Source organism: Porites lutea, chromosome 12 (assembly GCF_958299795.1).
Source record: "Porites lutea chromosome 12, jaPorLute2.1, whole genome shotgun sequence".
NCBI classification, from domain to species: domain Eukaryota; kingdom Metazoa; phylum Cnidaria; class Anthozoa; order Scleractinia; family Poritidae; genus Porites; species Porites lutea.
In genome coordinates, this window is record NC_133212.1 from 772969 (window position 1) to 798640 (window position 25672).

The 25672-nt window shown below is 38.5% G+C and overlaps 4 protein-coding genes across 5 annotated transcripts; 2 read left to right on the top strand and 2 right to left on the bottom strand.

Moving 5' to 3' along the window:
- The first annotated feature begins 7 nt into the window (after positions 1-7).
- Positions 8-2697, top strand: LOC140921210 (potassium voltage-gated channel protein Shal-like). Its single transcript, XM_073371188.1, has 2 exons — positions 8-1600; positions 2283-2697. Exons 1-2 carry the CDS (start codon positions 501-503, stop codon positions 2476-2478), a joined length of 1296 nt encoding a protein of 431 aa, XP_073227289.1. The 5' UTR covers positions 8-500; the 3' UTR covers positions 2479-2697.
- Positions 2698-3367: 670 nt separating this feature from the next.
- On the bottom strand, positions 3368-15768 carry LOC140953963 (kelch-like protein diablo). Of its 2 annotated transcripts, none has more exons than XM_073403349.1 (10): positions 15665-15768; positions 13140-13418; positions 11892-12110; positions 9713-9939; positions 8666-8775; positions 7952-8145; positions 7420-7626; positions 6738-6969; positions 5134-5361; positions 3368-4661 (listed from the first exon to the last, which is right to left on the bottom strand). In XM_073403349.1, exons 2-10 carry the CDS (start codon positions 13387-13389, stop codon positions 4517-4519), a joined length of 1812 nt encoding a protein of 603 aa, XP_073259450.1. In that variant the 5' UTR covers positions 13390-13418; positions 15665-15768; the 3' UTR covers positions 3368-4516. The 2 variants fall into 2 exon arrangements, with proteins under 2 accessions (XP_073259450.1, XP_073259449.1); XM_073403348.1 differs by lacking the exon at positions 15665-15768 and adding an exon at positions 14418-14553.
- A 1805-nt stretch (positions 15769-17573) lies between these two features.
- LOC140921539 (UDP-N-acetylglucosamine transferase subunit ALG14-like) lies at positions 17574-20746 on the bottom strand. The gene is made up of 5 exons (XM_073371544.1): positions 20547-20746; positions 19697-19845; positions 18959-19081; positions 18804-18863; positions 17574-17841 (listed from the first exon to the last, which is right to left on the bottom strand). Exons 1-5 carry the CDS (start codon positions 20701-20703, stop codon positions 17671-17673), a joined length of 660 nt encoding a protein of 219 aa, XP_073227645.1. The 5' UTR covers positions 20704-20746; the 3' UTR covers positions 17574-17670.
- Positions 20747-20951: 205 nt separating this feature from the next.
- On the top strand, positions 20952-25611 carry LOC140921841 (TLC domain-containing protein 4-like). Its single transcript, XM_073371841.1, has 7 exons — positions 20952-20964; positions 21371-21545; positions 23048-23137; positions 23247-23305; positions 23486-23580; positions 23799-23872; positions 24965-25611. The coding sequence occupies exons 1-7, from the start codon at positions 20952-20954 to the stop codon at positions 25254-25256; spliced, it is 798 nt and encodes a 265-aa protein (XP_073227942.1). The 3' UTR covers positions 25257-25611.
- The last annotated feature ends 61 nt before the right edge of the window (positions 25612-25672 follow it).

The window sequence follows — 25672 nt, forward strand, 5'->3', positions numbered from 1 at the left end:
CCAAAAGTGATATTTTTGATTTCTGTTAATAATTTCGACGTTGAACTCAAAACATCTCGGTATTGAATTCGTCGCAGTTTGAGCCTGATTGAGATTTTTTTGGTTGTGGTTGATAGTTAGCGTGGAATAATCGCTGGTACCTGTAATAATATAAACAATAATAGTCTTTGCAAAATTAGCGTGTGGTAAAAAAATCTCATCAAATCCTTTAAAGGCTGAAACAAGAAGTTATTTCCCAGTAATTTTTCGCTTTGCCGTTAAAAAAATAGTTCGTTGTGGGGTCTAGTGTGGAGGGAAATATCTGATTGGAAAAAAGGGCGTAAAGCGCCTTTGTCGGTAACATTGATTACGTACATATTAACAATTCAGTATACGTTAATGAGTGTCTTAACCAGCCAACAGCATGTTACCGATAACTGTAATTACAAGAAGCCGTTTTGGCCATAGGACAAGATCTTAGTGGTCGTTCGTTGTACAGATATAAAGATAACTAACTCAAAATGACTGCAATGGATAACTCCATCAGCGACTTAGAGAGCTGGCTACCTCTTGGAAAAGTCGGTTTGGTAGGGGTTTGTCCAATATTCAACAAGGAAAGACCTTTTAGTATACTGCACCGTAAGCAGTTGAATGACAAGCGAATTGTTCTCAACGTGAGTGGAAGAAAGTTCGAAACATGGGACCATACTTTGAAGAAGTACCCAGCAACGTTGTTAGGGAGCAGAGATCGTGAATCATTTTTTGACTCAGAAAGAAATGAATATTTTTTCGATGCAGATCCTATTTTTTTCCGCCACATTTTGAACTATTATCGACATGGCAAACTTCACTTTTCTCTGGAAGAATGCGGAGAAATTTACGAGGACGAACTGAATTTTTTCCGCATTCCTACGGACGCGATGGGACTTTGTTGCCTCGAGGAATACGCCGACGCCAGCACGAGCGGAAGCCGAAGTTCAGAGTCCGAGAATAAACCGCCATGTGAGTGCGTACCTTTGCGAAAAACGTTTCGACAAAAAGTTTGGTACACGTTTGAAAATCCACAATCTTCCAGAACAGCGAAATTAGTGTACTATGCTATAGGAATAGCGATTATTTTAAGTATAGTCACAACCATCAGCGAGACAATTCCCTATGGAGGTAAAACATTAGGGGAAGAATATAAAACGGCTTTTCAGTATCTTGATGGAACTTGCGTCGTAGTGTTAACCTTAGAGTATTTAATTCGCTTGTTCGCTGCACCAAACAGGTGCAAATTCGTGAAAGAATTTCAAAGCATTGTGGACGTAGCAGCTGTCTTTCCATTCTATCTTGACTTGGGATTGAAAAGCGCCGGTGATTTCGACGCGTTGACGATTCTTCGCGTCTTTCGCGTTTTCCGAGTGTTTAAAATGTCTCGTCATTCAACACGACTCCAGGCTCTCGGTTCCTCCATAAAGAACTCATCTTCTGAGCTCGGATTTATCCTGTTTTCGTTTGGCCTCGGTGTGATTATATTTGCTACTGCTGTGTTTTATGCTGAGAAAGATGTTGAGGGAACCACGTTCAAAAGTATTCCCGCCAGCATGTGGTATGCCATTGTTACAATGACCACAACTGGGTGAGTATTGACTAATCCTGGTTAGCCCGATACCGATTCCAGATATGTGATATTCTCGATTTTTGAGTTGATCGATTTGGTTTCGGTGAAGTCTGGTACCCAGAGTAATCCCTTGTAGAAATCCCCAGAGTTAGTTGATAACCAATCAAATCTCGAGACTCGTATAAAAATGCGCGACTCTACGGGTAAGTCGTTCACGTGGTTTGTAATCACAATATCTCATTGGTTATTACCTAACCCTCTTAGGATTTACACATCTGGGACTTGAGCTCAAAATAACCTAAAACGACGTTCTTTTGAACTAAGGCAAATACGGCGGATAAACTTTCCTACCTCATTGATTATCTCTTATTCCGAACACTTCAATCTGTAAAATTACTGCATTTAGGACCAATTTTAACATTAAGGTACTTTCACAATTATTGCGCCCAAGTCCCATCCCCATTCTCCACTTTCAAATATCCTACAACTAACGCACTTTAAAATTCGCCACTTTAGAAATTTGAAGGGAGCTGGAGCCGCAATTGTTTGTGGGATCGTTACTGGTGACGTACCGGTCAGCTATTGGCCAGTTCTTTTCATTGTCCCTAGTAACAATCCCAGAAGTGTTTGCCAAATTTTTTTTTGGTTTTGCCCAGTTTCTTTCTTGTTTCTAAAGTTTCGAATTGGCATTTTGTTACAGTTACGGAGATATGTCACCTGAGACTGCATTAGGTCAGTTGATGGGGAGTGTGTGCTGCTTAGTGGGTACCCTGGTGATTGCCCTCCCTGTGCCCATACTGGAAATGAAGATGAAACTGGTGCAAAAGAAACCAGCTGACAAGAAAGAGGAAGAAGAAACTGAAGAAGAAAAAGCTGAACAGGAGGAACAAGTGTGAATCCGCCGTCCATCTTGGATCTGGACAAGTGTGAACAGGAAAGATGCAGGTTAAATATGGAGGCCTAACATTTGCGAACACTTTCGGGTCCTTAAGTGTAAAAGTTCTCGTGAAGAAACAGCGAAAAATCAAACGTCCAGGATATCTTGTCTTGTCTAGTCATGCGTCCAGGTGACATCTTGGAGATAATACATAACAAGCTAAGCATGAGCTGCAGTGTAGCACTTGTATGCTAAATGCCATCGAACAAGTCAACAAGGACGAGGTTATTCAAAACTACTATAGTCACTTTTTTGTAAAATAAAAAAAGTCACTTTTGCTAAAATCCCGGGGAGAGGTGGGGGAAGGGGGGCAGTGTCATAAATGGGCAGCTACATAGGGGATACAGTACAGATATCAGAGCACTTTGAAATAGAACAGTGAGTCTTACAAGCTTATGATAGGTCAGTGGTCTGAGTTACCTCCAGCCTCTTCCTCAAAGCGAGGGAAAATGCGAAGTCTTTGATTTATAAACCATTTTTCTCCTTTATGCAAATAAACCTCATCTTCTCACTTGGCCTCATTTTGAAAACGAGGCTTGTTAGAACTAGGAAATTTCTGGTTCATACTTAGCCTGGAATGGGGTGGGGATTTTTGGTGCCAAGACTAGAATAGGGTAGGAAAACTTGCAGTTTAAGACGGCTTGGAATTACTAAACACCAAGGATTCTAGTATCCCAACGACTCATCCCACCCAAAAATTCTAGAAGAACCTCGCGCCAGACTAAAAGATCTATCGATCATCATCCGCTGATCTTTATCCATAGGATTGTCGGCTGCATCTCGTATTTTAAAACTGGTATAACACTCCTGCTTGTTTATCAAACTATACATTAAACACACAAATATACAAAATGCAATTTATATTTTTTATTTCAAACATAAATATATAGCCAAGTGCTACATTCAATGGACATAAACATTTACAAGATTTTAAAAAGTTTTTTTCGACTTTTACCACTCAGGTCTCTGTGCTTTTTTGCATGACTCGTTGCATCATTTTCGTAGCTATATTTTGCTAATGATGTTTGTACAATATTCATAAGTATGTCTTACAACTGAATCCCATCTGTTAAAGTTACATTAGATGTTAGAAATTTATCCGAAAACGGCTTCCATGAAAATTATACTTTCCAGGGAGGCAAGATTTATTAAGTTAAGGGTTAGGGGGAGGGGGCGGGGGCGGGAAGAGGACCTGGGGGATGGAAGGAACACCCAATTCCCCCTTTATTTTACTGACAAAACCCAGGAGTAGCAGGAGATAAAGAGGTATCTCATAAGTTTTAGGATCAGTTGTCTGCTTAACAATGTCTTGAATTCGATATTTACAATAATATTGTTTTTTTTTATGATCTCTACTATAATTAAATAATATTTATCTGGTTTTAATTCGTGTATCTGGATTTAATACAACTTAAATATTCTACTAAACAATGTAGTTCAAGTACAGTATTTCATCTCAGTACTTTCGTTTTCTAATTGTGAATTACTTGAAACTTCTTTATATTTCATCAGTGACGCTCCTAGTTCATAAATCCTCTTTAGCATTTTTAAATCACTCAACGGTATTTTTTTTCCGTTACTCCCTACCTAACGAAAACAACCTAAAAGAAGTTATGTTTTGAACAAACTTTTCTTTTTACACACGCACGTCACACGTGCCAATGTCAATCACGTGACACTGCTCCGCTCCAGGCCATGGTTATCTGATCACGTGCATTTGATCACGTGGCTTCAGCGTTATGCCAGCGCTTACAACGGACCTTAAATAGGGTTTCTTTCTTTCAATTGTAAATTTCCGCGCAGTTGTAGTCTAAACCTGTTAACTTGCACCTCACGCCACAGTGTTACTATTCGCCACCATCTGTTTTTGTAAGATCTTTTCCTTCCTGCTTCACTCTTATGCAAATCACTCTTATCCTCACTTCATACACGTCTGTGGAAATTTCTTTCATCTCGTCCTTACGATCAATGCCTTGATCCTTTCAATAGTAATTTCTCTAAACAGCTGGTGTTCTGCCTGATGAGGGGTCCAGGAGTCTTTTGTTAAACGTTCTTTTACAACTGGCCACGCAAACTGCTACACAATCCCTCGGTTGGCTGAGCGGAGGTGCTTGATGCCACTCGTTAGACAGTGGGTCATACCTAGACAAAAAAACCCAAACAGGCCATTTTCACTATGATGACATTTGACTACAACTACCAGAATTCATTTCGTTTTTGCTTTGTTATTTAAATTTGTCAATTTCGCTGGGTTTTACAGCAATAGCCTTAATAAAACAACGAACTGAAGGATTCTGGTGAAGGGGCTTCGATTGGAGAATGAAACACGAAATTTGATTTACCAACTTATTCACTGATGTAGAATGCTGAGAAAGCTGTTAAAAAGCGTGCAATAGGGCTGTCCTTTCCTTTACGTCCGCTTACACTTTTCTTTATGAATGCTTACCATTTTACAAATAGCATATGAATGCAGTACTTCGTATGTTAACACACTTTTCAGAAACCAGTACAAGGAAACAAGGAAACTCATTTGCTTACTATAAATTAATCAACGAACACTGTTCAAATGACCGAAAAAAAAATTCAACTCGCTTCTAGATCAACTACAGCTTACCTTTCTACTGAGCTCAAATACGACGTCCCATCGTACCCTCCTACTACGTAAATAAAGCCGTCTAACACTCCAACACCACACCCACTTCGAGGGGTACTCATAGGTGCTACAACTACCCACTGGTCCTTTCCTGGGTCGTACCGTTCCACGCTATCGTAGCGATGCCCGTGGTCGCACCCCCCAATGGCGTAGAGAAAGCCCCCTAACGTGGCCACGCCCACTTGCTTCCTGTAAGGGAAAATATTAGTTATGCTACTTGTTTATGATGCAGATCGTGATGTTTTATCCTGTTGCAAGCGTTCAGATAGCGAAGAGTGAAGCAAATAAAGAGCAGAGGAAAACATTCGCGTGTTATTTGCTGGTCTTTTACTGACGTTGTTGTCCGAAATAAGCAATCGCAGAAACAAGGTCAGTTTCATGCCGTTGAATATGCTGAGTGGGTTGGGTGTTTGGTTAATCATTTGAAAACGAACATAATCGCTCCCAAATCAGTCTCCTTTCTTCCACCTCTCTTGCTCCGAGGAAAGGGGGGAGAGAGCTTGGGGACGAAGTTGCGATACGAAAGTCTTTTCACAAGCAAGAAATTTACATAATGTATGATAACGTCCGAGTAGTTTGTGCAGAATGAGTTCACTGCGGTTGAGACTTTGCTGGGAGAAAGCAGCTCATAGTCTGAAGCCATGTTCATTTTGCACAGAGCTTATTTTGTAGCAGCTACCAGAAAAATGGTCAGGGAACTAAGTGAAGGTAACAAGTTTGAATTGTTTAAAATCATATTCTCCTCGAGTAAAATTTGCTGCCCAGTCGTATGTAACCGCGTGCATTTTGTATTTGCGCAGGAAATATTAATGAAAACACTACGGAAAGAAAATGCAGAAACGGAATACCTCTCGAAAAATCTAGCGTCGGTGTAAGGTACAAACCGTTTTGTTGTTATTTGTCAACTATAAGGTAATACGTTCTATTATGCAGACTATCAATATTTATTTTAATTATTATGCTAGCAGTAGTCTTCTTGTTTAAAAGAAAGACCGCCATCATAGTTTTCTAACATACTTGACTGAGTTACATAATTTTGCTCTCGGCATTTGAGAATGTCAAGCGGAGAGAAAACAATGGGTTTTGATGAAAATGAGTAATTTTACATAAACAGTAGGCGTGAGCGTGATGGTAAATTTCTCTATTGCCGATAAAGTTTCAGATGTGTCTCTAATTTCTATATCTGGAAAGGAGCTCTTAATACAGCTGTAGCCATGTATCTACTTATCAATGGGTTCGATAACGTAATGAAGTTTGAGGCTCAACGATTTGAAAAAAGGAAACTATTCCTAGTCTTCAACGTTGGGAATTAATGTATCGCACGGCCATAAATCAATTCGAAATAATTGCAAACAACATGAGACACGGTGTTTCATCACGTGTAAACACAACGCGTTGCAGAAAATGTTTCGACAAATTTCAAGGTGTTTGATATTGTATGAAACACTCTTTCAAGATTGTGGTGTAACTTTCCCCAGAAAAAAATAACCTCTGCCATACAAAAACGAGAAATTGTTAATCAAATGACCCAAACACTTCCATTATTAATGAGTTTGAGAACAAACCTTGCCGTGCTCATAGAAGCGACCATCTTCCAAGTGTTTGTGTCAGGATCGTATCGTTCCACAGTCTTAAGGTTAGTTCCATCGGAGCCTCCAACAGCGTACACCATGTCATTCAGTACAGCACAACCCACGCCAAACCGACATTGGTTCATTCGAGCAATCTCCGTCCATTTTCCAACCTTAGGGTCATAATACTCAGCCGTATTTAACGGCATCGAACCGTCAAAACCACCTGCAACATTCAAGAAATAAACCAGATTTCAATTAAATGTCGAAAGCAATTTTAATAATGAGCTGCGCCTTGTGATTGGCTGAAACAATCTCGCGCTACTTTTTCAACCAATCAGAAGCAACATTAAAATTAGTCGTGACTTGGTCGCACGTGACTTCCCGCGCTCAACACCAGCTTCACCTGCCCTGAGTTCTGATTGGTTTCCCCAAAAAAGGCCATCCTCTCCTCCCCCCGCCAGGATCTACACCTGGGAAGAGTGCGTTCAGAAACTCAGCGCAACGATCAGACAGAACGATCAACGATCGGACAAAAAAAAGAAAAAAATAAACAAAATATAGCTGTGCTGGCGTGACCAAAAAATACTTTGTTCAGCTCTACTGTGAAATATTGAACGCCTTTAACAACAAAAATGTACAATTTCACCACTGTTGAGCATTACACATTCCGTACCTATTGCATATATCCTGCCATTCCCGGCTGTGACACCAACACCATTGCGACTTGAAGACATTGGAACAGACGGCACCCATACGTTCGTGAACGGGTCAAAACGTTCCACGGTTTCCAGTCGAGACGCGTCATCACTGCCACCGCAGATGTAAAGAAAAGGACCTAAAGCACCAACTGCGGCACCCCAGCGGCAAATGTTCATGTCGCCTTGAGTAGGGGGACATACAAGTACACTTAGGGTTAGTACCAAGGTTACCTAAACTGCATAACGTCATAAAACATTAGTGTTAAGTTAAGACAAAACGACAAAACACGCAAGTAATAGCCCTGTCATGTTGGTCACACACGGGTGTTTTGCCGTCCTCTTCATTATCAATAGAAGCCATTTTCCGCGCGCTGGCATGAATCGCTTAATCTCTGAGACAAACGGAATGCACGAGACTTCCTACAGTCCAGATGTTCGAAACACCCGTCATTATTCCTGAGCAAATGGAGACTACGTTTATCTCTGATTTTAATCAAGTGATCTTACCGATAGTCTTCCATTTTCGCTCTCGTGGATCATACTTTTCGCCGCTTTTGCTAGCTTCTCTACGGCTCATTCCACCGATGGCATACATCACGTGATTCACAGTTGTGGGTCTCCTGGGTGAAACCCTCTGATTGTGAATCTGAGATCGGCGTTTTGGGAGAAGAAGACATTTGGCGGCCTCCAATAACAGATCGCTGTTGAGTGAAACGCAAAAACAAATTCGTAATTATCATAATTACGCAGAGAGAGGTAGCGTAGACGAACGGTCAGAGCGTCGACTCGGGTTCGAGTCCTTCTCTGACAACTAGCTGGATTTGTTCTTGTTGGCGTTCTGGGGCCGGTTGCTCGAAGCCTGGTTAGCGCTAACCGTTGGTTAAGAGGTATCAAAATGTATAGGTTTCCATGGTATTTAACGCTGGTTAGCACTAACCATGCTTCGAGCAACCCGGGCCTGTTTAACTTCTTGGCCACGATAATAAATAGCCAACTGGCTGCATCCTGCCAGTTTAGGGTTTTTTCATCCTGTTATGCTTAATTTCATTATTTGTTTCTAATAATTTAAGCGGAGTGTCTGTGAATTAGCACGAATGCTACCAAAGCAAGTGCTTTTCCCACTACAAACAAAGCATCTACTTGTACCAGTTACCATTGAGACTGCGAATCAGATTGCAAACACTCAATGCACAGCAAGGATAAAGCTCTCACTGACTTTACCTGCAAGCCCTGTTACTTCTGATAATTTCTTCTGCTGCAACTCTATCGAATAAGAATTCTGGCGACAGTAAAGGAAATCTGACATTGTTAAGGATTTCGGATGCGGACTCCTGAAAACAAATAACGAACCAACAGTCAAATCAGAGCGCCTAATACATGTTTACACTGTACTATGGTAAAAACGTACATGGATCCTATGTACACTAATTTTAATGCGTTTTGAAATTGCGTCCAGATTAAAGCCTTAAAAAACAGAGGTTATCGAAAATACTCTCGAAAATGGTTCTTTTGATAATTATGAAGGTCTACAGCTCTTACTGAGAACGGCAAAAACAAAGCTTTTTTGTGTAAACTGACTTTATTGCTGCTCATGCATTACCCCGCTTCGCCGGTAAAAGCAAGCAACAGCGCGAAAAATTGAAAACAACACGTCTAAGATAGCCTGGTATTGACACATACTTCCAGATATGCGTTTTTTGATGGCTTTGTCTTTTGTGTGGACGGCTGAAAATGATGCGAAAATGCTGTTGTGGTTGCTGACCTTTAGATGCGTTTCAGTGTACGCGAAAAAGAAGCATGGCCTAACAAACTTGTGTTCAGATATTATTAGTATAGGTGATAGCACGATTGCTCGTGATATTTGGCATAAATACCACGTGTGATATTTCGAAATTGTTATACGTAATGTCACGAGCCAGTAGGCGAGTGAAATTTGAGACAATTTTGAAATATCACAAGTGGTATCTATGCCAAATATCACGTACAAATCATGCTATTATTTGTTTATACTACTACCCACAAAAGGTTTGTAATTTTCACATGTAGGTATTTCAAATTAAGCTGAAATACCACTGCTCTAAGCCAATCAAATTGCAAAAATTTCTCATGTAGCAGTATATCGTACAACAAAACAATCTAATTTCGATCCAAGACCATCTTAGCACGAAATCCTCATTGGTGATCATTTCCTGAATTCTCATTGCTTTTGATTTAGATTAAGCGTGACACATAAGGAGAAATTCCATGTTGGTCCTTATGTGAATGTACCTTTCTAACGTCAGGATCGTATTTAATCCAAGCCAAAGCTGCTTCGAAGACGCGCTCTTCAGACAGAATATTAAGATCATCGTTAGCTAAAAGCCGTAACAACTGCTTGGCTGATATGTCCATGAATTCTTCATTCTGAACAACGTCGATAAAATGTTGCCTTGCAAAGGACTCTGACTCCGTCACTAACTCTGCGCAGTTATGACGATCAGCAAAGGCAACAATTCCTGCATAAAAAAAAAAATATGATAAGAAAAGGAAAAATTGATAAAGACCATCTAATAAACAGAACGGTTATTAACCCTTTAAAACCCTAATATTAAAAATTGAAATATATTCCCTGATCATGCACTCAATTCTCATGACCACTCTAATTTCTACAGTATTGATATTATAAGGAGAAATTTCATGCTGATCACTCTTAGCGCTTAAAGGGTTAAGTGGACATTTGTCCCTTCCCCAAGGATGAATGCTTGATAAAGGTTCAACTTGAAGATCATGTTATGAGCTTGGGTAAAAGAAAAAAAACACTCTTGATTACTGACAGGATTTAAAACCTGGGCTTTCCCTTAACACTCAGCCAGTGCTCTGTCAGCTAAGATCAGACAGACTTGTAGAGAGCAAGGCCGTTAAATTTTGCTGAGTTCATAAGACAGTACACACACTTCCTGCATACTACTCACGGGGACACCAAAGTCAAAAGTGTACTGTACACCTATAGATGGTTTTCACTGTGACGTCATTAAATTGTAAAGTCAAAATAGCGAGGTTTTACGAATTCTTACTTACACTAGGTTGAAGATAAACAAAAAGTGAATCTTTGTTCAAGTTTCCATTTCAGTAGCATGTTTCATTTCGAAAATACAGCAATTTGAACTTCCGAGTTTTCACAGTCCGTGACACCAAAATAGGAATGATGTCTCGTTGAAAAAAAGTCTCTCCTCTTGATTTTCAGCAATATAACCACTTCAAGTATTAGAAGATATGTTTATGCGTACGTACGCTAGTTCTTGAGTGAAAAGAAAGAGCTTTTATAGAAAAAGTAAACTCCAGATTTTTTTGTTGATTTCCGGCGGCCATATTGGTGCACCAAAACGGTGCACCAATATGGCGTCCCCATACAAAGCTCTACAAAGGTGCGTGAAACGTTTCGCCAAATAACTCAGAAACTATGGGCCACAAAGACCTGAGACTTGGACAAATTCTTTATATATTAGTCTTCTATAACATTTCATTTTCTTGGTTTCTTCCACTGGACGGTTTCCAATTTAATTTTTTGTTGCATGACAGTGAAAACGATCTATTCAATTCTACACTCTGGCTTCCAGAAAAATGCTAGTCAATCTAAAGTCAAGCCGCCACTAAAGCAAGTGACTCAAAATAATATTGAACAACAACAAATGCTGCACAGTGTATCATATTATGTTGACTATTGAATTAGCTCATTTAATTAACATGTTAAACTTTATTAACCAGTGTTCAACAAAAATAGAGATGGGTGAATTCAATTCAACAAGCTGTAACTTGTTGAATAGCCAGGGTGGCAATACATGTATTTGTTGATCAACAAAAGTTAAACCATATTTATTATATGGAGGAGGGTGTTTTACTGGGAACTAAACCACTCGTAGATTCCATACGCCACTTCATCCGGGACCCGAGTGGCGTATTTTCCGTATGTCACCTTTGTGAGTGTCGTATCGTTCAATGACGTCACGATTCCCGCCTTTTGCTTTTGTTTCGGTTTCTCCATATAATAAAAAGAACATTACACGGTCCTCTAATAGTGTTGCAACTGAAATAACAGGCTTTGTGAGTGTCGTATCGTTCAATGACGTCACGATTCCCGCCTTTTGCTTTTGTTTCGGTTTCTCCATATAATAAAAAGAACATTACACGGTGGTGAGAAGATATGAATTTTATGTTCGAGTGGCAAGAACAATATCTCACTCGTTCGCTTCGCTCACTCGTGAGATATTGTTCTTGCCACTCGAACATAAAATTCATATCTTCTCACCACCGTGTAATATCCTCTATATATGTCACAGGCTTAATGGATACCTCATACAAGAGGTTACTTAGTCATGGACCACACTGCAATTTTGATCCTTCCTTTGGTAGAATCGTGTTGGTCCTTAGTGTGTCCACTTATTAGAGGTTTGCATTGTACTCAACTTACCAAGACAATTCTCTGAACTAAGTTGCCTTTTAAGAAACTCGCAGCAAGCTTGCTGAACAGATTGCACTTGAAGCAGACAAGCTACAGGTAACAGCTCTTGAACATTATCCTCTGATATCTCCATTTCACCACTATAAAAGAAGTCCACAATGGTCTCCATTGCATGCTCATCAAGTTCCTGAAGCGTCACTGTGTTTTGTCGACTCTCTGATAGGCCCCCTGAAAATTGACAAGAGAATTTACTTCATTAGTCAATGCTGCATGATCGCTTACAAACACAATACAAAACTAAAAGTACACTGATTCCTGACTTAACCCACTTTATTGTAATAAACTTTAAACGGCCAAAAAAATTCAACTCCTTTGATAAAATGCTGCTGATAGGGTATTATTGAATGATCACACCATAACAGCAAGCCTCCAAAGTTGAAACTGTAGTAAAGTATTTCCTATGTTGCCTAAACTGACATTGTCAGAGGGTGATTGTCTATGGTGGAATGTGATCTTTGGGGTTCACTCTTTCTGCAAACAATTCCTGATTTCGCTTTAGAGTGATATACATGTAACAAGTAGAAGACAGCAACTTCTATTCAATGAACTGTTTCACAACATGTTCACTCATCCCCAAAAGAAGGGAGGAAGGAAGGAAAGAAGGAAGGAGTCATGGATGAGAGACAACAGAAGTGCCCTCTTTACAATATATATTAACATGTTAACAGTAAGCTGAGACGTCAGCATACAAAGGCGCCACTGGCCGCCACTATATGTCCAGTTTTTTATGAGGTTAATGTACTCATCCAACCCATGATGTGAATGATGTGTGAAGGTTGACCACACCACTGAGGTTTACGTCCCCTACTCGTTTCGAACAGTGGTTTGGGTTTTTGAACAAGTGTAAGTGCTGTGAGATGGGACCTATGGTTTTTCATCCTTATCCAAGAAGACTACTAAGAAAGTCTAACCATTTGCAGATGTCATCACACAGGCAGCACTTTCTTCTCAGTCAATTAAGACCCTGAGTGTTGGTACGGCTGGGGTTCAAACCCGCGACCCCCTTCTCAGCAGACCGGCACTCTCCCAACTGAACTAACCAGGTGGTGGTTTTACCCCTACCCACACTGTGGTATGGTACTTTGCAGGGGCATAGGCAGGATTTAAGGAATTTGTGGGGGGGAGGGGTGGGAAAGGGTCTCTTTTTCTCTTATTAATCCTCTAATAGTGTTGCAACTGAAATAACAGGCAACTTACCAGTAAACATTGCTTTAAAATATGGGCTACTTGCAGATAACACAACTTTATGTGCTGAAATATTGGTACCACCAACCCTGAGAACAATATCACACAAGTCCTCATCTTGACGCAAAAATTTGAGAGCATTCACAAGGTCTTTGCTATGGGCCACGTCAGTGAAGTGATACTGCAGATTTGAGTTGCTTCCACTGTCTACGTCAGTACTATGTGAAAAGGAAACTGGAGAGTTCCTGAGCGGGGATGCCATTGGAGAGCCCCTTTGAGGAGGTCGAGAATCTAAAAGAAGCAAACAAAAATAAGCTATTCTTTACTGTGACGTCACAGTGTTGCAGTATTGGACAAAAACCCTGCTGACTGATTCCTAAAATAACCCAGTTTTATACTGTCTTGGATCCTCATTCATCAAGAAAGTAGGGAGATTTGGGAGTAATGTCAATTAATCATCCAGTTCTCTACATGTGTAATAAATCACTACAGGGATCACCACAGTTGTGTTTTTTATATCCTTTCTGCTTCCAATATGACGTTAGCATAGTTGTTTATCTTTCCAAATTCTTTCTTGGCGAGGTTATCATCTCCAGGCACAACAATGTTGATTGGCAAGCACTGATTTGTCTTCTTGTCCACATTGGTGATATCCAGTTACATTCTAGTGGAGTTTTATTCTTCAGTCAGTCTATATGTAGTGAAGTCCAAGAGGATTTTTTGAATGCTTGCTTTATTTTTTCTTGTTTTAATTTTGTTGCCACTTCCATAAATCTAAGAGCTATTTTAAATATTATCTTTCATCTACACAGCTCTGCAGATCAAACTTGTAAAGGACAAGGAGGACAACCGGATCAAAATAATATTTGTTGCAAAAGATGTTGTTTACAACAAGCATACAAATGAATCATCGTTTTCAACTATGAAGTACTTTTGAGGGTGCTAAAAACAATCAAAATCCACAAAATTTCTAATTTACGACATGTTCGCTGAGCCAGCCAATATAATCTCAAAAAGTAAGAGCAAACATACACAACACGGAAAAAAATCTTAAAACTCTTCGCCAATGAACTCACTTCCTGCACTATCACTGCTAATACAAGTAATGGGACTTTCACAGAACAAAATACATTTTCCCATAATATCATTTGTAGAAGGCATTGTTTAAAACAGACACTCCAAGCAATATCACAACATTCCTTGTTGGTTGGAATAAAATAGATACTTAAAAGATATATCGTTTTGTACTGAGAGCAATATACAGGAAAAGCTCCTTAACAAATTCCTAACCTTTCATTCGGTGCATTCTCCTTGTTTTTGAGTTCTACCTGAAAAATCTAATTACTTTTTCTTTTGAAATCCAAAATGCATTAATAATGTAATAGTAAAAAAAATAATAATCAGAATAAACCACTGAAGATAATTGCAGATAATTTGCACTTCACTTTACTTTGATCCAGTTTAAGCCTGTAATAAAAGTATCTTTAAGTACTAATTCACACCTTTCAGCTTCAAATGTGACAGTTTTAAGCATTCACATATTTTTTAAGTGAATGTTACGAAAACAAAAGTATATCTTATAATGATAATAAAATTTTATCATCATTCGTTTAACCGCAAAATCGCATATTGACACTTGTGGGCGGGAGAGTTCGTACTTTCTTGTTAACAACAAGTTAAGACAATTATTTTCTACATATCATTCAATTTCGCTACTTTTTGACAAAAGACTTACCAGTTTCGGTTAGAATCCTCTACTGACAGGAAATATTAGGTTTATTAGGCTCATAAATTATTCACCAAAAAGTTGATCATGTGGATTCCATTGAGGAATATTTTTAAGGAACAACTTGTTGAAGATCGATTAAAGAAAATCACTTTTCAGTTAAAGACAGCCGACTCAACGCTACATAGAAAATGGGATTTGTTATAAGACACTCCTGATTAAATAAATTTTCCCGTTAAATTATTAAACCGAGGCAGAGGCTTTAAAAATGTATTGGAATAGAATGGTGTCAAGAAATTTACATTTGCTTATTGAGTTACTCGACCACCAACAGCGGGTACAACAAAACCTTAAGTTATCGTTTTTTATAGATCCAAAATTTCGGCATTGATTTCAAACGAAAAATACATTTTCTCACCCACTATTCAATACCTTTGATCATTTATCAGGCTTATAACAACGTCCGTTCTCACATGTGCGAGACAGACAGTAAATATTACAAGCTTGAACTTGCATGGATCTTGAGGCATAAGATTTAGGAATTTTAACTGGAAATTTCCTTAAAACTAGGAGGTATCTTAAATATTGTCCCTTTACTTGGATCTAATAAAAAATTGAAACGCTTAGACATTATTTGCCGAGATGACTTTCAAATCAAAACACGACCTTGTATAACTTCCAGTGCCTTGATTGTACGATCGAGTCAGCTACTTTTACAGCGAACCAGCTGACGAGATCCGGATAAGATGTAAACATATGCTCGACCCACACGGATAAATTTACATATTAACAACCGTAAAAAACTACTCACCTACAAACGCCGTATTTCTTTCCCTAACTAAACGAAAATAAGAAAATTGCTGATGAAACAGCACTTTTGATCTTCGAGAGAGCGGAAGGCTTTCGTGAGATAGAGACGACGTCATCGATTTACAATCCATATTTGGTAGTGGCATCCTCCTCGAATATTTTCACAAAGAACAAAAGACTTCCGGTTAATTGTCACGAGCTCCAACAAAAACAAAAAGTTCCTTATTACGTACCGGTATCTCTCTAGAAAATCTAGCTTTACATAGACTGTTTTATAGTCCTCTGTTTTCTATACAATCGTCGACATCGAGCAATTCACGAGCACCCATATTGGTTTCAAATCTTGAAAGTTCAATGTGGGGAGAGTATCAAATATCTACTTAGTGGGTGGGGGACAAGTTGGGTTGTTAGGATGGAGGACCCTGCGGGTAGTACAGGAAGGTCACATGCCTTCGATTCTTTAGGGAGAGCTAAACACCCAAATTCTGCTTGCTTTTTTAATCATGTCAATTATCTCCTCCAGTTGTCATTAATTTAAAGTTTATTTCAAGTTGGCGGGTGGGTGGGGGAGGGGGGCAGTGGATAGGAAAGGTTTGCAAAACCTGACTGTATTTTGGGGCCATGTCTCAATACAAAATCAATTCTGATGTGTATGGCTATTTTCTGGGCCAAACTAGAAGTAGTCCGAAACACTTGCAGAACTTTTAGTAAACTCTATACCTAAGGAACAGAAAGTCACATCTTTCCTACAAAGATAACAACCTTTTTTTCTGTAATTTGTTTCAATCATTTAATTTTTATTACTAAGTGTAAATGTTTACCAGTTTCTAAAATAACAAAAGAAAAAATAATTATTATAAAATATGAAGAGTTGACATGACTATCAGTGTCACAGACTTCCAAGGAAATTGTCCTTGGGTAGCCTGTGTTCTAATGGTCATTTCTATACTTGTCTAATAAAAAACAGTAGGAATTAATATCCAGAGGTCACAATAACATTATTTGGACCCACTGAGTTTTCCTCAAAAGAATATTGATAAATGGGAGGCACAGTTCTCTCCACTGACTACATGGGAGCAGTCTTATCTTAACCCTTTCACTGCCAAATTTAGCCTAAAGCAAATTTCGACCAAATTTTCAAATTTCATTCTGTGAAATTTTGAAAAACAAATAGAACTATGTGTAAGTACAGGCAGAGAGCTTTCATTTGAATGGTCACATTATAGGATTTCGTCCACAGACTCAAAAGTTAGAGTCACCTTACAAAGCTCCACTAAGCACTCTGGCAGTGGAAGAGTTAATTAGAAGGGTTAAAGTTTGCCAAATAAAAGCAAAACAAATAATCCTGTTTGCTCAATCAAAGCTTTTACTGTCTTCTATTATTTTGCCTGTCATTAATAAGTTGATGGTTTCATGCACTACATAGTCAGCCAGAACCATGGCCATATTCTCATCATATGCAAGGTAAAATCTGCCCCTGGGGCACAAACTGCGAGGGAGGGGCATCTTGGGACATCCCCCTGGAAGCTCTGAAACACTATTTTCTTCATAGGGCATTACTCTAGAAACAATCAATCTAGTTTAATAACTGGCGATTTCTTTTTCTACTAAATGCATATTATTGTTTTTAGGTTACAATCTAGGCAAAGTAAGTGCCTTGCACTAAAGCACAACCAGCTCCCTTTGCAATGACAAGCACCAACGTTTTTAGCACTTTAAGTCCATCTTACAGAGATGCTTGCTAAAGAGATTCAGGGTAAAAAGCCCGTATGTTTGTTTAGAAAAGTGTTCATTTTACAATAGAAAAAGTTGACAAGGATGCAAAATAATTCTGGAACACATACATGGTCATCAGTGGTTGAATGCAGATGCCAGTTCTCAAGTTTTTGATGAAAGCAAGGCACAGCAGAAAAATGCAGTGGAAGGGGGGGGGGGTATACTAATGACTACTCCATTGCACAGGAATGAGTGTTTTATTAAAAAATCCTTAAATAGTCAAATATCTTATCACACAAGTCTCCCAAGGTATATCGCCTTTGGGAATTTCACTTGAAGTTGTTTCCATTGAACTAGAAAGTGATCAGCAAAGTGATACATAATTTTCCCTGATAATGATAATGTCTTTACCCGGCAAATACTTTCCACAAATACTATGATTACATCCCTTACACCAGTGACCTGAAGAAGAGAAATTATATGATAATATTAGTTAACACGTGTTGTTCTACAAGGTGTCTTACTCTTTACCCTGCCCCACCACCCCTCCCATGATGTGGGGGGGAACTTCTTATTATCGCCTAATTTGGGAAGGTTATGTCCAAAAGGGGTACACCTATTAAGGATTCAGAATTTAAGCCTTTAAGTTCCAAAAAGGCCAACATCAATATTCCTCCTACCAACATAAATGTAAAATGAAGATAATGTGAACTGCGGAAATACAAATTATAAATGCAGATATGATCGTTGCAGTGGTAATTTTTATTTTTTATATATTTATTGTAACCTATTTTCTTCAATTACATTGATATTTTAAATGAAGATTTGATCATCGTAGTGGTAATGGCAATTGAAGCAATTGCAAATAAACCTGAAAAAAATTTCAGGACTTCAACAGGATTTAAACCCAAGGGTTTATTAATTTTTCAGTTGCTTAAATTGCAATTACCACTAAGACAATCATCATATTCATTTAAAATACCAATGTAATTGAAGAAAACAGGTTATAATAATGATCACCAAAGGGAAAATGTTTGATCTTTGTTCAAATTCTTTCAAGTTATTCTTGGAGGAACTGTATAGAGATTAGTCTGGAGAATTTGTATGTATATAATAGGGCTTCAAGAGTTAAGCCACCACTTCAGATGTTTCTGTAGCACAAGGAAAAATAAACCAAAGCTAACCAAAGACACAATACACACTAATCATCAAGTTCAATAAAATTGTTGAAAAAAGTGCATAAGCATAAAGTAGCTTCCATAAGGAGTGGCTTAAGAATACCATTTACAGTAAAACGGAAAAATGAAAACGATAAAACCAACCAACCTACCACTAGTGTAAACTTTATCAATGATGATGTGGTTTTATTTATGATATATATACAAATAACACTGATAATAATAATAATAACCAACGTATCTTACCTTCAGGGCAAAAGCTGCTAAAAATATTGGAATGCATGTGCCAGGACCATTACAAAGAAGCTAGAGAGAAATTTAAAAAGCAGAGTTAAAGTATGGTTATGTGGCTTTTTATACTCCAAGAATGATCTTCTTTCAATTGTAGGAACAGTTCTTACCAAATCTGGTTTCTCCCGAAATACAACAGGAAAAGAAAAGATAATTGCATTCAATGTTGTAAAGATTGTTGAAAGCCATGATTGACGTACTTCTCTGCTGCGAGGAATTCTAAGAACCTTAAACTGAAAAAGAATGGGCACCGATTAATTTTCAAAATTTTGACTATCATAACATGTACATTGCATAAATTTTTGATATTATTTTTTATCATTTTGACAACTTAGTATCACTTAGTATTGCAATGCAACTGAAAAAACTCTTGGCGTCAAAAAGCAGTATTTCTCATTTTTCAATTCAGTTACAACCGTTTAAGTCCTAATGGGTATCTCAATTAAGATGTGAGTTAAGTATTTATAAACAGTAAAACATCTAGACCTAGTGATAAGGGTAGGGTAGGGACCCTTCTAGCCAACCTAGTTTTAATCCATCATTGATAAAGTTAGTTACGGTATGGTTGTCGTGTACAACCAAATACTACTCCTTAGAAGGTTAGTAACCAGTTGTAAAAAGGGATAGTAATTCAGTCACACCTTCATTCATCCAACAAATCAGGATACAGACCTGGGTCGGTTGTAATTTATCTCCTCAAACATAGGGCACTTCAGAAGAAAGGGATTGTTTCAGGGGTAAAGTAATCAACACAAGTTGTGTTTTCCAAGTCACATAAGGAAATGCTAATAAAATTGAATAAATAAAATCAATACCTTACTTTCTTACACTGATTTATCAATACCTACCTCAGAACCTCCTCTGTTTGTTTTCTCCTTTTCAAAAGTAGTAATTTTTTCAACACTCATTTTATCAGTTTCAGCGACGATATAAATGCGGGGCTGGTAATAAGAAGAAAGTGACCCTAGAAGTCTCATCATTTCAGTTGTGTGCCCTCCTTTAAGAAAACAAAATATATTAAAAACACATTACATCAGTATTGTTTAATTCTCACAAGTATAGTAGGTGTTTCACTGAATCCAATAAAGCCTACAATAATATTTCTAACTCTGATCATTCAGGTGAGGAACTGTGTGTGTGTGTGTGTGTGTGTGTGTGTGTGTGTGTGTGTGTGTGGGGAAGGGGGTGGGGGGGTCATGATTTCTCCAAGTGGAGGAGGAGGGGGAAGTGATAGAGAGAGGCAGGGGAACATCCTTTTAGCAGCCCTGTGGTATGTTCTTAGCCTGTTATAATCTGAAAATAGTGCTTTTTATATGCTCAGACCTAAAACTTGCTAGCCAATAATAAAAATGACTGAGAGCCTATCTCTAAAACAATAAGAAAAAAAGAAATTGCCATTTAGAGACAGAACAGGCAGGGAATATGAAATTCAGTGTATTGTGGTCTGAGAACAAGTAAGTTACACAACTTCATTACCACTACCACTCTCCCACCTTACACCCAACCCCTTCCCCCGCCACCCCCACCCCCCCTCCCGCAAACAACATCGAGCTGTTGATTATTGCAAGCCTTCACTAGCCTTTGCTTACTGTTTCAGTCAAGACAAAGGCAAGAGGCATTTTCGATGATTACTCCACAAACGTGTCTGTTTGGCTATCCAAATCGAAGAATTTTTAATATTAGATCGAGAAGACGAACCTGAGCCTGCGACAACCATCACCTTCACGGGTTTTCTCTTGTCCAATGCCACATTATTTCCTCTTCTCTTCAAAACGTACACACTTCGTACAATAACTACAAGTGCTAACAAAAGAACAACTGCAAAGACAGAGAAAATCGCGCTACAAATATCCATGATGTTCACAAAAATAGGAGAGAACACAGCCTTGCTAGCGTGATCAGCGCAATCTTATTTTAATATAAGCGCACGCACAAATTTTGTGATTTTACAACTGGATCATGGACGTGGCGGCTCAATTATTACCTGGCGTGACACGTGACAGCGATCGTATTGTTCTTGGAGTTGCCTTTGTTTTGACTTGAAAGAACTTACATTCCAACTTCCTTGACGGTACTTAGGTGATTAGGTGGAATTTGACAACGATGAGTAAATCTGGTAAGTGGTTTGAAAAATAAAATTGTTGTTTTGCGTCACACGCGCGTGTAAGTTTCGTCATGAGTAGGCTTCTTGATATATGAGATTATCTCATGTGTGTTGGCCTTTTTCTTGGCTGAGAATATTTATAAACTCGGAAGTAATGTATTTGGATCGGGCTGCATGGATTAAAACCTAAATTTGGTACTATTAAACTTGCCAAAAAAACTTGGCAGGGAAGGGGGTATGGGTGGTGAGGGGGCGGGGGAGTGGGGAGGATTGTAGTTATGAATTTCTGGTCTCTTCGACCTAACCTTCTGGCAATATGTTGTTGTTTTTTTTTTTTTTCAAAATACCTATTTTAGTACACTGTTCTAATAATAGCTGAGTGGTAAAGAAAACTAATGGTGATACTTTCTCCTTCCAGCTATTGAAGAGCTATTCCTGAAACAAAAAGACTGCAACCTCTATGTAGCCACAGCTGTGGCTAGCTTTTCATCTTGCCTATTTCTGTTCTACTTTATAAGTCCAAGATTTTCATCACTAGTTATCCCAGGCTACCAAAAGCTTCCTGTAGCCAAGAGGATTGATTGGAACACAAGGTAATTAATCAGCACAATTACGTTTGCATCTCCAGAAAAAATCCACAGAGGGGAGTTCCTTGAAGACCCCTCCCCTCCCTTCAGAACAATGATTCATGTTCTTCCTACCCTTCTGGAAACTTTGGTCCTGATATTGACAGAGGATCAGGAAAAGTGAAGTTTCTAGACATAGGACACAACAATATTCAAAACAACATATTGTTTCTTTGCGTACTCGCTTGTTAGTGGGGGGGGAACAGGGGGCTGACAACCTCCCGCTTCCCGTACCCTGTTCTCCCGCCTCCCGTACCTTTTTGTTCCTTTGTCTCCCAACTCCCGCCCTTTATTGTATTTTTCCCGTCATCATGTAAATTAAAAAGATCAGAAGCCCGGGTTTAGTGTTAAAGCTGTAGGGTAATTTGCCAAAGATGAAAATTGTTACATGTCAGTTTTCTTAGTTAAACTGAGTTTTCACTAACCTAGAAATACTTAGACCGATTAAAATGGTCTTTGATGACATTTTACCTGCGAGACAGGTCAAACAGACGAGACATTGACACGACTTACACAGTCGACACACGTGTACATGTGTCACGCCACCTCATTCATGTGGACTCGTGACCTATGATGTAACCGACTTGGAAAGGTTTCCAATTTCACCGGAAGTAATGCTCTTTTTTCTATCCCGAGTGCGAATTTACGTTTTTTGACTTTTCTCGCATTAAAATTTTGATTTAGGGCCTCGGAGAACGTTAAATGGAAGTCAAGAAACGTTGTTGGGTTTGTTTCTTTGACTGGATGATGAGCAGTAACAATTAACGAAAGCTTGCCTTTTGGAATTTCTCTCCCGCTTCCCGCCATCATAGAGATCCCGGTTCCCGCCCTTTCTTCTCCCGTCTCCCGTACCCCTCCCGCCCCCTGTTCTCCCGGGCTCCCGCCCCCCTGTCTCCCTCCACTTGTTAACTGTGAAAATCATATGGAAATATGTCCCTTGTTTACCCCATCCTCAGAGACCTAGGGGCAGTCAGTTGGGTCAGGAGAAGAGGCATGACAAAAGTTTTCTGGCTTTTTTCCTCCAAACCCTAAAGACTTACCCTGGGTCTCTTGAAGGATCGACGTGTTAACCCCTGTCCTGCATAACAACAAGTTCCATTTTCTCGCCTATTCTCTGGAAATTTTCGATCCCGTCAATAGCAAGTGATGTCAAGGAGCAGAGACATCTGACCAAGTTACTACCTCCCCTCCCACCACCTGTTTCCCACCATCCTAGTGGTGGATTGGATCTTAGGGAGGGGTCCTAGCAACCACCCTATTTTTAAAAAAATTGCAAAACAATGCCTACAGGGTCAGGAAAACAATTTGAAGAACAACCCCCCACCCCTCCCTGGCTCCTGCTTCCTAATTCAACAAGATCTAGATTAAGGTGTGGATCCCACTTGTGCATCCAAAGAATAATTTTTCTTTCTAATCCAATTTCCTTTAGCCTAAAAACTGATTACAATAATAATTCTCATGTCTTACAGGATTGGTTCAAACCTGCATGCCATAATCGTCAGCATCGTCAGTTTGTATTGTTTTTTCTTTGATGCAGAAACAACTTCAAATCCTATTGCGTGAGTTTTTTAAAAAACAGTCATTCCTTTTTTTATTTGCTTATAATGCTTCACAGCTGTTACTTTAGTAATGTATTTGATGCTAATAAATATCTCTTTGACATTTTAGGAGTGATGCTGTATTTGTGAGAATAGGAATTGCAATCACATTGGGCTACATCTCAGCAGGTACAAGTAACTACCAGACATTTATAAGGGCCTCAGTTGCTCCCCAGACTGACCTCTTAGGACCAAATACATGACAATTGAAAGGCGTTAATCAAGTAGCACATCTTAATTATAATGTCAAAGAAAGCTAGTCTACTCTTCAATAAAAAAACTGATTATTTCATGTTCATCTTTTTTCAGACTTTCTGATTATAATGCTATCATATAAGCTTATTGGAGATTTGTTCACTGTGACACATCATGTGATGGCTATATGGGCCTACTATTTTGTTGTGGTGAGTACAGTAAAGGAGTTACAGTGTATGCCGAGATGACGTCCACATTTTTGGATCAAAACTGCGCCAATATCAAAACTAAGGGTACTTTCCAAAAGTCAGAACTAATACCAGCCAGGCTGGTTATTTTGAAAATGAAATATAGTCTCTTATTGAAATTCTTTTACAAAATTGAAGGATTTTACCATCAATGCAAAATCTATTCCATGTTTTGACAGGTTTATGGTTCCCTGCCTTATTTTGCTAATGTACGACAACTTGCTGAGATTTCCACGGTGTTTGTTAATCAGAGGTTAGTGCTGTATAGTACATAGACTAAAACAAGTACCAGGGGTCAAATTGATAAAACTTTTACAAGTGTAATTTACAAGTGTAGCTATTGTGTTCAGACCCTGGATCAAAGGTTATACTTGTAACAGCTTTATTAAATTGACCCCTGTTTATTAGAACTCAACATAACAACAGAATAACATAAATACAACCAATTCCATTGACTATGAAAGCTGCCATGCTTGTCACAATATCCTTTCTTTCCAGTATAAACTGAGACTTTCTTATAGTTATTATTAATAATCAGGGGCAGATCTGGAAAATCTAGTGAGAAGGGGTCTATAGGGCACAGATAGTGCCCCCTCCATGTAGCCTGCAAGAGCAAATGCCTTAATTTCCAGCTTTTGTTTCCAATGCCCACATATGAAATAAAAGCTGTAAAGGCATGTGATCTCAAAAGTTAAAGGACATGGAGAAACTATTTTGTTCTTACAAAATTCTGGGTCTGAGAATTTGTGCCCACAAATTAAGGCTCTGAAAGTCTGAGAGAAAATTCTAAAAAGAAAACAAAAATGCCAGACAAAAAACATTAAATTAATTAATGAAAAAAATGATTAATTTTAATCAATAATAATGAATAAAAAATTTATTAATAAATTAGTTATAAAAAATTAATTTTTCATAGACAAAAGTGGGGTGTGGCCCTCACCCACTCCTCCCCCTCTAAATCTACATATGACACAGACAACCTTTGCCTTGTGGACACCCCGCCAGACATCCCAATATGGACAGTAGCTAAAAGCCAGCAAAACTGAATTTTACTCCTGCTATTAGAGAGTTTGACTACTGAGGTCACTAACTCATGGTCCTGAGTGTCTACAGTAAAATTAATGGAGTTGACTGTATAAATACAGTTAAACTTCCACTAACGGCCACCTCTCTACAACTGCCACTCTTTTGGTTGGACAGTCCATTCATTGACTCTTGTTCAAACCTCTCTACAACGGTCACCTCTCTACAATGGCCACTTTGATCTGACACCAAGGTGGACGTTGTCGAGAGGTTCAACTGTATTATGTAAAGAAATTTAATTACTGTGCCTTATTTCTTCTAGGTGGTTCTTTGATGCTATTGGTTATTCCAGATTATCTCGTGGCTTTGTTGTAAATGGGTATATCATGGGAGCATCATTTTTCCTGTGTCGTATAGCAATCATGCCACTATACTACTACAAGTGTTATTCAGTCTGGGGATCTCGGCAACAGAAAGACTTGGGAGCACTTATTAGTTTCTACTGGATTTCTACCTGCATTGTACTGGATTCAATCAACTTGTACTGGTTTACAAAAATTGCAAGGGGAGCAATGAAGCTAACTCGTAAACTGAAAGAACGCAAAGAAGGCTAATTTTATTTCATCAGTCTTTGACAAGTGTTTTAACTAAATTTTTAAAGAACCTGAGGTTTTTACTAATCAATGCTTTTTAAATATTAAGTTAATTGGATAACTATCAATAATTTTTGTATAAGCATAATTTGTCCACATGTTATAAATAAGCGTTGACTGATTATTTAAAATAGTATTGAGATAGTTTTAATATATGATACAAAAAAAGTTGCACAGACCTATATAGACCAATTAGTGCCTGAGAAATTGTTTAGATATTGTAAAAAAGGAAATGGTGACATATTTGGTACGTTTTTAGTTGATGTCGCTCTATAATGAAAAAATACTTTAAGAATTTATTAAATAATTATTTTTAAATAAACTTAACAACGTATTTAAAAAATTTACTCTAAATAAAAAATTTTATTTTTATCCTC

Coding starts and splice junctions, on each gene's coding strand:
- LOC140953963 (XM_073403348.1), bottom strand. Junction 12,111..13,139: donor TTTTAAAGCAATGTTTACTG/GTAAGTTGCCTG, acceptor GTCAATTTTCAG/GGGGCCTATCAGAGAGTCGA. Junction 7,627..7,951: donor GCGAAAATGGAAGACTATCG/GTAAGATCACTT, acceptor CCCCTACTCAAG/GCGACATGAACATTTGCCGC.
- LOC140921539 (XM_073371544.1), bottom strand. CDS start 20,703: ATGGATATTTGTAGCGCGATTTTCTCTGTCTTTGCAGTTGTTCTTTTG. Junction 19,846..20,546: donor GATGGTTGTCGCAGGCTCAG/GTTCGTCTTCTC, acceptor GTTTTCTTAAAG/GAGGGCACACAACTGAAATG. Junction 19,082..19,696: donor CAAACAGAGGAGGTTCTGAG/GTAGGTATTGAT, acceptor ATTCTTTTTCAG/TTTAAGGTTCTTAGAATTCC.
- LOC140921210 (XM_073371188.1), top strand. CDS start 501: ATGACTGCAATGGATAACTCCATCAGCGACTTAGAGAGCTGGCTACCT. Junction 1,601..2,282: donor GTTACAATGACCACAACTGG/GTGAGTATTGAC, acceptor ATTTTGTTACAG/TTACGGAGATATGTCACCTG.
- LOC140921841 (XM_073371841.1), top strand. Junction 21,546..23,047: donor AGGATTGATTGGAACACAAG/GTAATTAATCAG, acceptor CATGTCTTACAG/GATTGGTTCAAACCTGCATG. Junction 23,138..23,246: donor ACAACTTCAAATCCTATTGC/GTGAGTTTTTTA, acceptor TTGACATTTTAG/GAGTGATGCTGTATTTGTGA.